Here is an 18,423-nt window from a genome sequence, read left to right on the forward strand (position 1 = left end):
TTGCTTAATCATGTTAATATGTTATAGGGCACATGTACAATCTAAACAGGGAACAAATTTCCATACATTAGAATAGTAACGTTAGTATGACTCTAATGTCCAATATGAGAGTTGTAGCGCTTTGTCATATGATAACAATCAACTACGGTTGGTTACGATTATAAAACAAGTGATGTGAGTGGGCTTCGCAGTATGATGTTAGATATAGAATATGGATCCTCTCATCTCCCAGCGGACCCTTTGATATTTCCTATGGAAACCAGAGCGGGCCTCTACGAAGATGGGACGTTTGTTCCTATCTACTGATATATGTGAGTGGTTTCACATGACGGTAAGAAGCTGTAACTTCACTCTGTGCTAGCTTCCTGCGTTGCCTGAGGATTTTTACCAATTGTTAACAAATCACTAGCCCTACAACTGGTGTTCTACCGTTCTAATGACCTCGAGTAAATTCATAATACTACTAAGAGATTTATTCTCCGAAAATACTCAGTTAACAGGATATTATTCATTGGAGTCAAATGCAGAGGAATCAACCTCTACAGGTCGTTGTTCTATATTATTCATTTACAAGAAACTGATAAACTGCTGGAATGTGACAGATGAAAATTAAAGACCTCGGTCTGCAATGATGGTTGCAGTCTTCAACCTATCTGAGGATAGTCTACGTGATGTACAAATTGGTTGGTCCTTGTGGTTACATCTAGTATTATATGATGCGGTGTGCAGCCGTTCTGGTAACCGTTCTTTGTAATGCTATTATACCCTGATAGAATATCAGTGAAACTTAATTTATCGTGTTCACGGCGTGAGTACAGTGGATTTCGCGATAGGTAGTTTTACCGTTTACATGTGGGCAAGTGTCTCCATCTACAATTTTATTTTCATTCATGTGAAACAGTAAGTAATAAGCTACGAGAACGTTAGCTTCAAAAATCGGTTGCTTTACTTGTGTGACTATGATTATCTGTGAAAGCGAAGTCCTAGGTCTAATAGTAATAATGACCACTTACCGTACGTATGGATAGTGGCTTCGTTGGCCATCTGGAGTAACAATTTCCTACCCAAGGTGCCTTTCCGCCTTGATAATGTCAGTGGGATTATGCCAATTTTCGCATCAGCACCTTTTAAAAATTCCCTACCAGAAATATTAATCATGGCATGCAGGTGATGGCTTGTCAGTTGACTAGAAACACTGACCGCAATTACTATCTGTCTGGCACGTTCCCCTGGTTGTCATCGCTGTATGATACAAATTTTCATGAGCATGTACATATTTGTACTATGCTACCATACTTCTAGTGGTACTAAAATACTTCTGGGGGTGGTCTAGGGGACTCAGACTGCTGTCTAAAAATGGCTTCTTTCTAGAGGACAATGTAGCTCATATCTTATAAAAAGTGGATATAGTTGCTTGTAGTGCTGCAAATATATTGGACAAATCAAACAACTGGTGGAGTGTTGCCATTTAATTGGTTCTCTCTTCGTCGGTAGCTTGTAGTGTGTTTACAATGGGGTAGTCAGGGTAGACTCCCATCATCTCATCTGCTGTATATCTCAGATCCTTCTGATTGACTGGCCTTCCTGACACACTGAGTATCTGTCTCACTTTATAGGGTAACCGTTGTATTCATGTTTGCCTTAACAATCCTTCATCTAATTTGTACGACCTAGCTTATTGCTCCACCAAGTGTAACAGTTGTGACGGCTTTCTATCTTCCGCTTTGCGTGCTGCCAACAGTTGTTGAAGTCTTTTTCGTTTGAAGTTGATGTGCGTCGAATGACTGGTATATTGAGTTCATCATATAAGTCTTCTTCTGGGGCTTGGTCGAATAAATCTCCGACTTCTGCAGGGCGTATTTGGTTGCCTGTGACCGGATTTTTCGTGTATGAAACAAGGCTTCTATCCGTACAAACCAGATTCTTGGGTTACTTATCCTATGTGATATGGGTCTGAAACCCATAATGCCATTTACCGCGGTTACTATGAGTTCAGGTATGTCAAATAAGTCAGAGGCAACTTTTGATGAAGTACACTCTGTGTCATCACTACCATTAGAAGTCTGTTTTGTACGAAAAAACAAAGATGCTTTTATGGACAAAGTAAAATAAATCTTACGGGTATGGTGTTATAGTCAGCATAACAAACAAAATCAACTTTATGAATTACCAGAGGAGTGAAACATTACATACATATGGCATCATCAAACTCTTGATTCCTTTCCAAATTCATTTAGAATATTGAACAGAAGTGACCTGACTGGATGGTATCGAAGATCTAGTAACCTTCTATAACATTATGAGAAGATTGAAAGAAAAACGGTTGCGATCAGCTGCCCCATCGCAATCAGAATCGATATTCTATACAATGAAAACATTCAAAACCTGAGATTTCGACCCTAAGAAACTACGTTTTCCGTACCCCAGAAATAGTAGTTGTTAATGGAATCTGTTATGAAGGTTATGAAGGTCACACACATTTAAAAAATAGAACGTCACGTGTGTTCGAATGAGGGTGAACCTCTAGCTACTGTGTGCTAACCTTAGTAAATTCCGTTTTCTGTTGCGTACAAGTCTTCATAAATGTTAGGCATAATCAAGTTTTAAGAAAATAATACATCCGCATAGTTGCGCTAACGTTATATAGTAAATCAAATTTATTGCAACCTTTACTGAGCACTAATGTTTAACGCCCAGAATAGACAGTAATTCCAGATAAATGTTTGACGATTCTCTCATGATTGATTTTGGAAGCCACTAAGCGAACAAGATGATCATGTGCGTGTGGCAGCAGTCAACGGGCTATATTTCTGCGACCAAGCGTTGCATTTCGGACATAAGTTCTTTGTTCTCTCAATGGCTTTTTAAATTCGGTCACGAATATCCGTCTGGATGTATGTTGCGTTTTGTACTACACCAAGTAGGCAGTGAACAGCATGTATGAGTTACAAGCATTTGTAAGGGACAAACGAAAACTAGGTAGTCAAGTTTCGGAGAAATATTCAGTCTATCAAGGTTTAGCAGTTAATTAGTATGGTCAGCTGATGCTGATCTTTCTTATCAGGTCAAGTTTGTTTTAAGTACCACTACTATAAATTATTGTCCTACATCCTTGTTGTTCCCTAATGAACTTCATTTCTTATTTTAAAATTCGTTTCACTTTCAGCCGCTAAGTAAATATTTGTCTGTGTTATATCACAAAATCCATTCGTAAAAGATGTCTAATCAAGGTCTATCTTTAATGTAAGTTGGAAATTAGAAATCACTTGGATTTAGTCTTTGCTGCAAATGTGGCGTTCAGATGTATTCTAATACTGCAAATATGTGTTTCACATGCCTATCCAGTGAGGCAGACATTGCTGAACACATCGACCGTCAAAACACTGTAACCTTTTGTCCGAAATGTGAACGGTAGGACACATACATTCTCTTATTGCTTTCAGTTATTTAAACCCACCATCTAATTGGGTTTCTGCCGAACCAGAGTCACCAGAATTGCTTTCATTATGCATCAAGAAGATCCGTGGACTGAAGAAAGGTTTGGAAGTTCGGAATGCTAGATTTATATGGACGGAGCCTCATAGTAGAAGAATATCTATAGAGGTACTAATTTATCTCTTTTGCTTTTTGGCTTAACAGTTTGTTGCTAAATTAATGAATTTAAAATGACGGTCTAAGTAATCGAAATCATAAAGTGCGTTACATCATACTAGATTCATTCGCACGTTTGCTTATCATGGGTGTATATTGTGGACAGGATTAATGGCTGACTGCAGGCACTGTATTCTGGGTAATAAATGTAGAAAATACTGCCCATTTGGCAGTTTTGTATTTGGCTACTCTCATCTTATGTTTATAGATAGTTTGCCATGCAAGCGGAGTCGATTGGTACGAATTCATCTCTAAAAACAAACATTCTGTTATATATATATATATACCACAAGGGAAAAAAAGAACTTTGTCTCCTTAGCTGTGTTCCTGAATGCAACGTAATATAGCGAAATCATCTTCAAAGTCTATATATTGATTTAAGGTGATTGTCATTCACTAACCTTGAGCAATAATTTATTCAGTGTTAACTTTTTCCATTTGACCTTCAGTGCATTTATTTTATATTTGACTGTGGTTTCCCATTCAAGCGACAATTGATCAGTTGATAATTTCTGTATCTAGTAATCAGTAAATTTAATTGGCATATAACTGAATGAACTTGAACCTAGTTTGATTCTTTCGAGGTCTTTATCAACAAAATATTTTCAAGACCTGTGTTTTTGTAGTAGTCGGGGTCACATGAAAAGAGAGTTGGCATATACTAGTTCGAATTTACCTCTGTTAACACAAACCACATCATTTATACGAAAATGCTCCTGTAAACATTAGTCTCTCAACAATTTTGTGCTTGTGCACATCTGATGTGTGATTTCCGACATTCGCTTATTACGAACTTCAGTATAGGAATTATGTTAGCAGGATAGATTCCTGACTATGCCCCTCACTGACCAGGCTCAAATCAGAATGCTCTAACATCCCAATTTCGACCGATCAGCTCTGGCAAATAGATCAAGATGGTGGATTCTGACGTCAATTTTTCCCCTGTATCCGTTGATTAGGTTATTGAAATATATATTGTTCGCTCTCAGTTCTTGTCCTGATTTGTGAAGAATTAGGAAAAGCGTCATTTACAAGAGATACTAGGCGGGAAGACGTCACACGTTCTGTTGTTTTTTGTCCTGTTTTTTATTTAGTATCTTAACAGAAGCACTTCTTTCTGTTCGTTATTTCTCTTACATCTCTAAGCATCTTGAGAGATCGAGCTACTAGATATTTTATTCGGATTCGTTAGTGTATTTACTTTGAAGGTAGATGAAATACCAAGACTGCTGTTTAAAAGTAAACTTTCCTTTACATACCATATTTTAACATTCTATCTAAAAGCTTAAAACTTTTGAATTATTTGTGCTTCTATTTAAAAAATGTGATGGTGTAAAAACTAATCTTATCATTATCACAAAACTAAAGATTGCTAGTATTCTATCCTATGACAGCACTTGAAGTTGGTAAAATGTGAGTTTAGGATATTCTGGGTAATTTTTTAAAATACCTATCCTTTACTAACAAATGTCAGTCAGTCAGTCAGCTACAACGTAGGACCAGGCACACATATGCATCTGTCCAAGTTTCCATACCTCATTAGCACAACATTTTGAACACAGAATTCATAGTATTTAATTTTTCGGCGGTAATGTATGAAAGAAAGGTTGTATATAAGGATATAGTATAGGAAGGAAAAAAGTTATGAAGCAATTTTAATCTCAAGGTTTAAAGGAAGATAAAGAGTGTATACACCTGCGCCATGATGATCGATTCTGAGCCATGTCACTCAGAGTCTCCAACCATTGGTTACGATAGTCACTCTGACCCCAACTAGGTAGTCTGCATCTACCAACGTGGCTCAGACTAGAAGTTAGTGACTTCAAGGACTGATGCCATGTTTAGGTTTGACTGCTCCTAACTTTCTTCTAACCATCGCCAATACTAGTCAGCATTGCGCGTCGTGGTAATCAGTGGTGTTCAGGCATACGTAACACGTGACCCAACCATCTCAGTCGACGAGAGTGTTATTTCCAGCAGTAGGTCTATAATAAAGTTAAACAGAAATGGGGATAGTGGACAGCCTTGTCGGACACCACTTGAGGCTGTAAATTCATATGACAGTTCACCATAAGCTCTGATTCGACTAGTAGTGTTCGAGTAAAGAGCCTTCACAAGGTTTATCTACTTCTGAGGTGCGCCTTTCAATGATACACTGCCACAAAACCCCTCGGTCTACAGGAACAAATTCTGCTATCATTGTGGGACGCCGATAAGCATGCCTGTGTTCTAAAACCTGACGAATAGTAAAAATGTGGCCGATACGGCCACGACCAGGTCTAAAGCCAGCCTGATTTTCTCGTGTTTGCAGTTCACGAGTCTTAGTTAGGCGTCCGATAATTATTGAGGCTAGTATTTTAGATGCTACTAACACATGATTACATGCCTATTTCTATTACTAGAATTATGTGAATAAATGTTGAATGAATGTGCATTTCTGGAGAAAATTCGATGTCACATAAATATTTCCTCAATAACTATGTATTTTATTTGTTTTCAAACATATTAAACCTCAAATCTAACGTTTTGGGAATATTCTCCTAGATAACCGTTCAGGGAACATTACAAACAGGTGATCGTGTTGAACAACAAATTCCAATCGACTTCACAGTTCACACTCAACAATGTACCTCATGTACTCGTAACGCTGCCAAAGATTTTTGGAATGCCTGCGTCCAAGTTCGTCAAAAAGTAAGCTTCATTTTTTTTTGAAGGAAACCTAGCGATAAATAGACGTTTCATTAGTAATTATATGGTTATTAGTAACTGATGTTCTTTTGTTGTATATACCTTATAGTGATATTCCTTGATATCGACTTAATCATAACTTGGCCAGCTGTTTTATATCTCTGATACTGAAACAATATGTATGACTCGAAACCTATTTCGCAAACTCGTACTTGTTAAGCCAGTTCCTCTGAATTATTATCAACTGAGTATCGGGGTTTTATGTCTCGTCCGGTCAAAGATCATTTGTTTTTACTTATATGATCATACTACTAATTCTTTCTTTAAAAAATTGTTTACGTAGAATCCGTTTTAAGGTACTCTTCATATATCATTCGCATGCCTTCAGATTGTAAACATGGGTTAAACATCTGAGTACCTTCTTGATTTTGTTACTTATAAGTATCTCCTTGGTTTCCATTACAACGCTAGTTATAGAATTAGCTGAGACATTTAGTTTTATCACTCCTGTATCGATACTTTGCCGTTTACTCTAACTTTTGGTTCATAACACCTGATAAGGTTGGAAATATTCAAGCGTTTCGTGTAATTTATTTATTTAAACACATAAATATTGGTACAATGGGGCACCAGATATATATGCGCCACACAAATCTCATTGGATTTTGTGAGGGCTGTGATGCTGCCCAGGTGCCCAAACCGAAGCAGATTCGTGTAAAGCCTCCAACATCTTTTAAGAAAGGTTTTTACTACTTTTTATCTTAGTACTCATATTTTGAATTGCCACAAACGCTTATTTGGTCGCAACATTCAGTATTGGAATGAGCTAGCCTTTATATAACATTTATCGCGCTGTATTTACTTTAGGCCAAAAATAAACCCCTTGCTTAATGGTTAAAACATTCACCTTTTCACTAGCAAGACAGATTAAAGCCTCACTGTACTTTGGAATAAACAGCCGAATAGTATCACCAATGCTCACTCAGACGGTTAGGTTCATAACCGAGTAAACAAACCGTATCTTGGTTGGAACCTGTACATTATATTTGAAAGGAGTATCTTAATTAAATCCTGTTAAGCTAAAGATATATTATGTAGACCATACTGTTTTTTAGCGACGTACCAAGAATAATGTTTATCGACACATGTTAATTATGCACTTAGGTGCGATACCATCTTTAATTTAGTTACTTACCATATCGATGCTTTTTGGTATTGTGGGTTCTATTAGATGTTACTTTGTGAGTCTCCACCCATTGACCCCTTAAATTTGTTAGCCCTCTGCACTAGTTTTGATAAGATTTATTTGCCTCTGACTAAGTATAAACGTCGCCTTGAAGTCTTTGTCCGTTGATCCTTATTTTAAACTAGTCAATACATTTGTGTGATGGAAACAATGACTACAAAAAATGATCGTTACTTGTTCTGCAACAGGTAAACAAATTGTAAATTACTTATTTATTAATCCGGTAATTCATTTTTTAGATTTTTAAAGACACCCAGCTCCATTTACTCAACGGAATTATCTTGTGCCATGAATCAGGGTCTCTTCCTACTGTTAGTGATAGAGTTTTAGCAAATAAGTATTGTCAGTACACTAGAATACACTTTAAGTCGCCTTAAAATTTATTGTAAAATCTCTCCAATGAATTAACATGTTCTAAATCTTGATGTTTCGTCCTGCAGGTTGATCATAAAAAAACACTACTGCATTTGGAACAAGTTATTCTTCGCTCTGGTGCACATAAAGCTTGTTCAAATATTAAACAAGTTTCAGGTAGGTAGTTATTTGCTTTGATATGATGGTAAATATTTGCGATTCGGGTCTTAAATATTATGGTTTTATTCTTATACTAGTCTGAGTCCGCATAAGCAAAGCTAAAGATATTGACTTTTCCTTGTGAAACCGCATTCAGAGAAGACTCGAATTGGCTAGAAAAGCTCTCCCAGGAACCAATCTTTGTCTAAGTATATTTAAGACCCCAATTTTATAGGGATACGCTGAATATTTCACCTTGACTATAATTTTTCGTTCTTTTATACCTAATTTTCTTCTTACAATTTTCAGGAGGTATTGACTTCTTTTTCAGCACTCGTTCACAAGCAGTCACGTTTGTGAATTTTCTCTCCAAACGTTCTCCTTGCCGGTGAGTAGATGATTTGATCATTTTATTTTTGATTTCCTAAATTCAATCCTTTGTTTTTAGAGCTTCACTTCTTTTTTTGATACAGTTAGCGATCCCGTTTATTTTCTATACTCCTCAAGCATTGATAGCATAGATTAATCGATTCTCCGTTGCACTCTGTTTGACCTGTAGGCCGAGTTCTTTATCCATTTTTCTGAAGGTTCAATAGTTTTCTTGGATTTGAATGTTTAAAAAGTGGCAATAATACGTAAAAACGTTACTTAACGTGATATTAGTTGATATTCCTCTCTACACCGTCTGGCTTAAAACATACTCTTATCTCGAATTCCATCAGAATTTTCCTAGAATTCGAAAATTAGTTCCAGTAAAATTAGTCAATTTCCTACCAGGCCACTAGAGTAGTTGTAGCTTGGCTATCAAGAAATTCTTTACTGAACTAATAAAATAGTGATTATAGCATATACATTGACTAAAAGTTCACGTGCTCTTTGTCTAACTCACCTGTTTTGGTCTAAATTTCCTTTGATTAACATAAGATGCAATTCAGTCAGCGTTCGATCTGGTTAAATCATAGCTTCTGTAATAAGATTTGCTTCATTTGTTGTTCAAATGGTTATTTTATCGATTTTTTAATAATATTTTTGTATACTACTCTATTTCCAGTGAAAATTTCTTTTGGTAGTTGTCAATACCAAAAAAGAAAATTTTGAAACTAAAGTCCTTAGGTCGCTTCATTAGAAATCAAAAAGTTGTGTATCTCATTGAATGTAAAAGATATGTCACCCACTATTCAAATACAGTGTAATATATTTTTTCTATTACAGTATCTGTTTTCGCTATGACTAGTCATTATAACTGTTCTGGACACGTAGTTTACTATAAAATGTTAGTATATCGTAGCATACACATTTTTACAGATTCTCATAGTTTTCGCGTGTATTTAGTTACAAACTAAGGAATTATCGGTCACTAGAAAGCAATAAATCGCTTTGTTCACCCATCTCGAAAAACCTAAATAATAACTGATTCTGACCACTATCGAAATTCTGAAACTCTTAGAATTAACCCACTCAATTAGAATGTGATGGTTATTATTTTCTAACTCGATTTCCGATACTGTAATTTTGTTCATTTTAGCTCTCGAAGGTTCTGATCTGTCATTAAACCTTCGGATCACGCTATTATACATACGCTGTATTTTTGAGTATAAAACGTTTCCACGTTTTCTGTATACACTCTTCATGGTTTCAAGTAAATATTAGGTTTGAAAAATATCCTCAATCTACTTATTACTTACGTCTGATAACCCTCATGAAGCATAGGTCACCGATCAGCAACCTTCAACCTTCTCTGTTCTGGGATCTTTTTTCCAATTGTTTAAAAGTGCTATTTGTTCTTTTAACGCCCTTCGGTCTGCCTCTTTTCCTTTTACCTTGAGGATTCCAAGTAAGGGCGTGGTTGGTGATGCAGTTTGGTAGTTTCTTCAATGTATGTTCTCAGTTAGTCAGTCAGTCAGCTACAACGTAGGACCAGGCACATATATGCATCGGTCCAAGTTGCCATACCTCATTAGCTCAACAAGATGAATAGTGGACTCGTAGAAGTAGTTAATTTAGTGGTGGTAGTATATAAAGAAAGGTTGTATATAAGGATATAGTATAGGAAGGAAAAAAGTTATGAAGCAATTTCAATCTCAAGGTTTAAGGGAAGATAAAGAGTGTATAGATTTACACCATTGTGATCCATTTTGAGCCATGTCACCTAGTCTCCAACTATTGGTTACAATAGTCACGCGGACCCCAACCAAGTAGTCTGCATCTACCAACGTGGCTCAGACTAGAAGTTAATGACTTCAAGGACTGATGCCATGTTTGGGTTTGACTGCCCCTAACTTTCTTCTAACCATCGCCAATACTAGTCAGCATTGCGCGTCGTGGTAATCAGTGGTGTTCAGGCATACGTAACACGTGACCCAACCATCTCAGTCGATGAAGATTCATGACCTCATCAACCGATTTACCATCATTCCCTAATACCCTGTGTCAAACCTCACTATTACTTACCCGGTGATCCCAGCAGATGCGACCAATATTTCTAAGGCACCTTTGGTCAAATACTAGTAACTTACGAGTACCTTCTACTCTTAATGACCATGTTTCACAGACGTAAAGTAGAACAGAACGAAGTGCTGTGCAGTATATCTCGTCTTCGCTGTAGGTGATGTAAGTTGGCAAAAGTCAAACGAGCTTTTTGAATCCGTGCCGAGATTTCGTCACACACCAACCCATTAAGGCTGATCAGACTTCTAAGATAAGTGAAGTTGTCGACACGTTCGACTACTTCACTCACTATCCTTAGTTCAGGTGTTGACGCAGGCCGATCCTGGAGTAACGATTTACATTTAGATGGGGAGAAACGCGTCCCAAACACTCTGGGATTGTTATTCTGTTCTAACAGAAGACTCTGCATTTTATCAGTGTCTTCACCAAACAGGACTATATCATCTGCGTATTCTAAGTCGATAAGTGGACCTCCTGGTAGGAGATCAATTTTTGAAAATTCAGTCGAATAGAACGTTGCTTTCATCAGTATGTCTATGATGAAGTTGAACAAAAATGGGAATAGTTGATAGCCTTGCCGGACACCACTTGAGGTTGTAAGATCAGATGATAGTTCACCATAAGCTCCCACTCGACTGGTAGTGTTCCACCTCTAGCTTCTTTCCACAATTTTCTCTTCAGTTGGATTTCGTTTTGTTCCGTGACACAGTATGTTGTTGCTTACGGTGTCCGGCCAACGGATATGAAGTATCTTGCATAGACAGATGTTTGTGAACACCTGTCCTTGGTGTTGGTTGTAGTAATTCCCAAAGTTTCAGCTTTGCACGATAGAACTGTCTTGTCGTTTGCATTGAAAATCCTGACTTAGGTGTTACATGAGAGTTGTCCACTTCAAGCCCTTTTAGGGTTACTACCGGTCCCAAGCCTGGATAATGGGGGTTGGGGATACGGTTGTTAAATCCATTCCTGTATAAAGAATCTTGTCAAAAAAGCTAAACAGATGAAGTCATTAGAATTCAATTCACTTAAAAGCAAGTTATCAAAGTAAAAATCGGAAAAAATTTCATAAAGTGTTCTTAGTTTATATCGATGAGTAACCGATGATATAACTAGCGATAGGATTAAATTTTTTCTTTTCATTTTGTCACAGGCCTATCAAATAGATGTACATAAAAATAATACATCATGGCTCCTAATATTTTGCTTCAACATTAACATCATGACATTTATAATTGATTGGTCCCTGAGTAGTGACCAGCATCATGTTTGTTTGTTTTTTTAGTTCTGGTCTAAACTTATCGATCAGGTTGCAATGTACTCATTAGTCTAAGTGACTGCACATCGCGTGTACTACGTTAATATTCTAGGTGGTTAGATGTAGTTGACAGGAAACACTGGACCTGTACTGCGTGCTATATGGCACTTGTCAGCCTCATTATATATCTAGATAATGAATAAGTGATTTTTCTTAATTCTCTGTAAAGTATTCCGTCTATTTATCTATCCGTGATTTAATTTCCTAGTAATTTATTTGATCGAATGAATTGACCTCAAATATGAGTCTAATAAAGTCATTATTTATGAAAAACAGCTCCTTAGCTATATTATGAAACAATTGGTTTCTTGAGGTTCTTAATTATGCGAATAAGAATATTGTTCATTAGTCTGATCGTAAGTCAGTTAGTTACAACGTAGAACTTCGTACGTACGTACATCAGTTCGAGTTGCCGTACCACATTAGCACAGAGATGAAGTTGTCGATTCAAATCCCATATTGGTAGAAGTAGTAAGAGTATAAGTATTATGTGAAAGATAAGGGTTTGAAGATGTTATTGAAGGAGTATAATACAGTGAAATAAATTTGGAAAGAGAAAAAGGATAGGGACATGAGAAGTTCAGAAGATTAGAATTTGGTAGAACACAAAGAGTGGATGCACCTTCGCCATTGCAAACGATTTTGAGCCATGTCATTCAAGGTCTCTAACCATCGGTTGCTATCATCTCGCGAGTCCCAACCAGGTAGTCTACACCTACCAACATGGCTCAGTCCACTTGTCAGCGACTTCATGGATTTATGCCATGTTTTGGTCTGGCCGCTACTAGCTTTCTTCCAACCTACTCCTACACCATATAACATTGCACGTCGGGGCAGTCGGTGGTTGGGCATACGTAACACGTGTCCCAGCCATCTCAACTGATGAAGTTTCAGTACTTCATCAGTCGATTTGCCATCCTTACTTAGTACCCGTTTCCTAACATCTGCATTACTTACTCGGTGGTCCCAGGATATACGAGCAATGCGTCGAAGACACCTATGATCGAATACTAGTAGCCTACGAATATCCTCTACTCTTATCGGCCATGTTTCACTGCCATAAAGTAGGACGGAACGGACTGCTGCACAGTAAACCCGTCCTTTTGTTGCTAGACGGATATCTCGCCTACGCCATAAATGGCGCAAGTTGGCGAAAGCTAGACGAGCCTTATGTATCCGTGCAAAGATTTCGTCACACACCAGACCACAAGGGCTGATGAGACTCCCAAGATAAGTGAAGCGGTCAACACGCTCAACTACTTCACTCTCTATCATTAGTTCAGGTGTCGATGCAACCCAATCCTGAAGTAACATTTTGTACTTCGAGAGAGAGAATCGCATTCCGAACATGCCTGCATTGTTGCTTATAGTGGTCAGAAGACTCTGCATTTTGTCAGCGTCTTCATCGAATAAAACTATGTCGTCGGCTTATTCTAAGTCAACAAATGAGCCTCCCGGTAAAAGTTCAACTCCAGGAGATTGAGATGATGAAAGTGTTATCTCCAAAAGCATGTCAATGACAAAGTTAAACAAGAATGGGGAGAGTGGACAGCCCTGACGAACACCACTTGAGGTAATCAATTCTGATGACAGTTCGCCATAGGCTCTAACTCGACCAGTTGTGTTCGAGTAGAGAGCCTTTATGAGGTTAATGTACTTCTTTGGTACGCCTTTGACTGACAAACACTGCCATAGAACCTCACGATAAACGGAGCCGAATGCCGCCTTAAGGTCAAGAAATACTACGATTGTGGGGCATCTGAATGTGTGTTTATGTTCTAGGACCTGACGTAGTGTGAATATCTGGTCTATACAACCACATCCAGGTCGAAAGCCAGCCTGGTTTTCTCTAGTCTGCTCTTCACGAGTTTTGGTCAGGCGTCCAAGTATTATTGAAGCTAATATTTTAGACACTATATTAGTCAAACTGATCCCTCTGTGATTGTCACAGGAGGACTTTTGTCCTTTCTTATAGACTGGCACAATCAGTGATTGGGACCAGTCAGATGGAATTACGTCCAGTTCCCAGATTCTACCTAAGACCTCGGTCAATCTCGTTGCTAGTACTGGACCACCATTCTTAAAAATCTCAGGAGTAAACCTATCAGGGCCTGCTGCTCTCCCTCGCTTCAGATTTCCTATAGCTTTTTCAACCTCGTAGAGAGTTGGTGGACTTACCTCAATTTGCCATTCAGGACGACTGGGGACCGTGGGTAACTGAAGTGTGGCTGAAGGCCAGTTGAACTGATCCCTAAAGTGTTCTGCCCATCGATCCAATCTCCTGGATTGAGAATGAATGATATGCCCATCTTTGTCTGAGATAGTTTCGCTAATAGTTGGGTTCTTAATGCCGGTTTCTTTAATAAGTGTGAATAGCTGTCTGCTGTTACCTATTGCCGCTGCCTTTTCCATCTCTCTTGCTTTCGCTACCCACCACTGTTCACGATCATTGCGTAGGCTTCTTATTAGCCTTCGCTTAAGCTGACTCCGCTCTTCGTTAAGTTCAGAGCCAGGTGGGATGAGTTTTCGAGCATCTATCAGTGTGGTAGATGCTGTCGAGATCCATTGTTTCTCCCTGACCTTATGGCTTACCTTACTAGCGGATATCACTGCTGTTTCCACAGCTTTTCGGATGTCATCCCATGCTGCTTCGGGGTGGGCACAACTTACATGTCTGTCTAACTGTTTTTCCAGTTCCTGAAATATATTCTTAGCTTGCTTATCATTAAGTAGAACCCTTAGAGGCTTCCCTGCAGTGTTTTTCGTACGTCCAGTAAGACGCAGACAAATACTTGCTCGCACTAGAGCATGATCTGAGTCTAAACATGTGCTCCAGAATGAGCGACAGTCTTCTGTCGAGCCCCTCCATCGGTGGCTGATAGCGATGTGATCTAGTTGGGTCCAACGTTGGGACGAATTCGGGGGTCGCCGGGTCAAAATATGTTTTTCCTTATGCTTAAAGTTAGTATTTGCATGAAATAGGCGGTTATCTGAGCACAGCTGCAACAGACGGTTGCCATTATCTGTTCTTTGAGCCACGACACCATAAGAATCACCTAGGTGTCTTTCCCTTTCACTTAGTTTACCTACTTGAGCATTAAAGTCACCTGCCAATATTACTACATCAAAACGCCTAGCTCTTCGGAGAAGGTCAGAAAGTTTCCTGTAGAACTCATCTTTTATATCGTCTGAGCTGCAGTCAGTGGGAGAGTAGGCAGAGACGACGAAGAGGCAACGACGAGTTTCCCTATCTTTCCGAGTCCTTACTGATCCGTTTAGTCGGACAGCGCATAGGTGACTGTCTACTGGGATCCAGTCTAAAAGAGCTAGTTCTGCCCTAGGACTTAATGCTATGCCTACTCCAGCGAGGCCACGGGAAGCAGCATCAGGGCTTCCAGATACACGAAGCGTGTATCGAGATGGTTCTTTATTATGACATAGTGAGGTTAAATGAATGACGCTACTCGGATCCTGTATGCGCGTTTCGGAGACGCAGCACACATCGATGGTGTAAGATTCTAGAGTCCTAGCTAAGGAAGCCTGTTGTCCTATTTGGGACAATGTTCGGACATTAAAAGTTCCTATATGTAGTTTAGAGCGTGGTTTCAGGAGACCAGGAATAACGTTCCGTGTACTCGAATCGTTTGCCCTAGCGGTGCGAGGTGATAAAAGGACGTGGGAAGGATTAGTCGTGGAGATAAGAGAGTTATTAGGTGTAGGAAGGATTTGAAAGTGACCAACTTGGTCTCGTGTGCTGTTACGGGTATGAGGGCTAATATCACTTACCGGCTTCCCACATCGTGGAAGGGTATTTCTTGAGGGATCGTAAAGTCCCTTAGATATTTAGAAAATCAATTCACAACTTCTAAATCATAAGTTTTGTTATGTCCCGATAAGAATATTAAATGGTAGCTTTGGGATCCAATTATGAACCAGTACTATGCATGTATTTTTTTATCATATAATTGCTAATTAACTAAACTATTCATATTCATGTCCCCCATATTATAAGCTTTATTTTGACTTATGAACTATTGTCATACGATTTACCGTTCTTGAATTATGCCCTGTCTATCACTTACTATTTCCCCTATTCACAACCACACTTAGCTGAATCTCGTACAGATGTTATTTTCTATTTTGTGGTACAACGTGGTCTGTTTGATTGGTATATAAATTCAGTATGTTTGAAATATAATGATTCATACTGTAGAGGCTGAGATTGGTGTTGTGGAGTTAACTGACTGGGCTAGGCAGAAGCAGGACTGACAAGTACTCTAGACTGCTCGTACGGGTTTCGTATGTCACTGGTCCGATCGATAATTCACTGCTCTCCAATTGGCGGTATTCTCACGTTATACATTAACAGGGCGTCCAGGCGGCCACAAGTTATAAGAAGTTTAAACTTCACGTTTTTTTTGTCGCTTAACCATTTGATTTAACTGGTTATTTCATACGTGTTAGGTATTGTTCTCATTCTGGTACATTTTTCAAATATCCTATCAACTCTTATTTATTTATATTATTCTGTTTGTTTTTATTCCCAGCTATCAAACTGCACAACATTTAAAGTCGCATGATGTAAATAATAATACTTACAATTACAAATATACATTTTCTGTGGAAATTGCACCAGTTTGTAAGGTAAGTGTAGCATAATGATCATTTAAATAAATAAATAATTAATTACCATTGCTCATTTAAATTGGCCTATGTTTTAAGCAAACTGTTGAAATCCTCTACATAAGTACTATTTCATTAACAAAACTTATTTCATTATTTTCTATAGTTTAAGGCTGAATTTATACCATTCTGTTCAAAACTGGACTATAACGGTTAAGAAAGTAGTAGCAACTTTATTTCTATATGACTGATTTGTCTCTTACGGTATTGTTTCTATGTTGGTAAGCTCTCAATAAGTATCAGGTGACTTTTAATGCCCATATCCCGCTTAATACTCTCTTTACGTGTTCGCTTATTTATTGAAACTAAATTTTTAGAACCTTTCTATCCATTCAACGGGGTTTTAATAAACTGAAGAGATAAGTAATATTAATAAAATCGGGTTACTTGATTCGGCGTATGAGTGTCTATTTCTACTTTTTTTGTATGATGTAAGTAACTTACAATTCTTTAAATCTAAATAATAATAGAAAAATATTTAGTTTCAATACTTACTGTAAATATAACCTTGTACGGAGAACTGCCAATCATTCATTTTTTGATGCACCACTGCTTCGTTTTAGGCGCCCGGGCAGTATCCAAGCCTGCACACAAATCAAATGATTTTGTGTTGCTCATCTATTTTGGTGTCTCATTGTACCAATGTTTGTGTTTAAATAGATAATAAGTAAATATAACCACACTTTTGATATAGTCATTATCTAGATACCGTTTATCATCACCTGATATCAATATTCAAATTTCATCCTTTGAGTTTCACTAGTAACTTAGTAAGGCAATTAAAGGAGGAATCACCTGTGAGAGTCTAATTTATTTTAAAATGAGTCATATTTACGTCCAGGTGTTTTTCTAAATCCTCTGTGGTCTTTCTTTAATTTATTGAAAACTATCTTCACATCTACTTTTTTTTCTAAGAATGACATAGTTTGCTTATCCCGAGCTCAGTCACAAAAGTTGGGTGGTATCAGTCAGTTGTGTGTTGTCAGCAAAGTTACCGATGCCATACATTTAATTGATCCTTTAACTTGTCAAGGTGAGTTGTTTATTTTTATCTTTAATCGCAAGCTACTCCATGTTTAAGGTTTTACTTTTTATCTTGTCATTTTTTCAGTCTTCGATGTTTTATTGTACGTTAGTGTGCGGTTTATTTTGACAGCAATCAGCGTCCATAATTATTCAAATTTTTCGCCAATAGTATAAAGAGGTCAATTTTTAATAGTTGTTTGGATAAGTGGTCGACAATGGCAGGCTTTATTTGGATTTGGTATCGTGACTAATGTTCATCTGACTATAAGGTGATAAATGATACCGACCAAATATTTTGAATCTGTAGACAAATTTTGTTACCTATTAACTAGTTGTCCTCCTAACTACATTCGTTTAGCCTTATTTTAAAACCATTTTTTGTATGTGGTTTACTTTCTTTTAGTTTGCTATGTAGACAGTAAGGCTTATTTCTCATCTCCATTCATGTCAATAACAACACAAAAACACTTTTCACCATTTGTTGTACTTGAAATTGAAGAACAAAGAGATGATTCTAGCCAAATGAATTCTTCCAGAAAATCATACACTACATCAAGTACTTCATATCCCGTTGGTGCAAAGTTGTCTCAAAAACACTCACCAGTCTCTGTATGGGTAATGAAAGATCCATCTAACGAGACAGGTTTAGTTCAGCTTAATAATGAATCGGATAGTGGTGTAATTCATACTAGATCCCATCTTGGCCGTATTTTACATCCTGGAGATAAAGTACTTGGGTAAGTTTAGAATTTAATTGTTTGACAACTTCAAGTTAATGACCTTGCTTTTTGAAACGAATTTCAGGTATATGATTTTACTCTTCCATTCCGTTTCATATTGATCATCAACACCT

The 18,423-nt window shown here is 37.8% G+C and overlaps 1 protein-coding gene across 2 annotated transcripts; it reads left to right on the plus strand.

The window, feature by feature from the left end:
• Window positions 1-2,471: 2,471 nt before the first annotated feature.
• Window positions 2,472-18,311, plus strand: Smp_076630.1 (putative nonsense-mediated mRNA decay protein; the record flags this gene model as incomplete). 2 transcript variants are annotated; one of them, XM_018793279.1, is made up of 10 exons in its annotated part: window positions 2,472-2,546; window positions 3,167-3,243; window positions 3,277-3,411; window positions 3,444-3,603; window positions 6,196-6,342; window positions 8,026-8,116; window positions 8,408-8,486; window positions 16,409-16,505; window positions 17,460-17,577; window positions 17,974-18,311. In XM_018793279.1, the coding sequence occupies exons 2-10, from the start codon at window positions 3,218-3,220 to the stop codon at window positions 18,309-18,311; spliced, it is 1,191 nt and encodes a 396-aa protein (XP_018647807.1). In that variant the 5' UTR covers window positions 2,472-2,546; window positions 3,167-3,217. The 2 variants fall into 2 exon arrangements, with proteins under 2 accessions (XP_018647807.1, XP_018647808.1); XM_018793280.1 differs by having other exon boundaries at window positions 3,167-3,411.
• Window positions 18,312-18,423: the final 112 nt, after the last annotated feature.

This window comes from Schistosoma mansoni, chromosome 1 (assembly GCF_000237925.1).
Source record: "Schistosoma mansoni strain Puerto Rico chromosome 1, complete genome".
Lineage (NCBI taxonomy): Eukaryota > Metazoa > Platyhelminthes > Trematoda > Strigeidida > Schistosomatidae > Schistosoma > Schistosoma mansoni.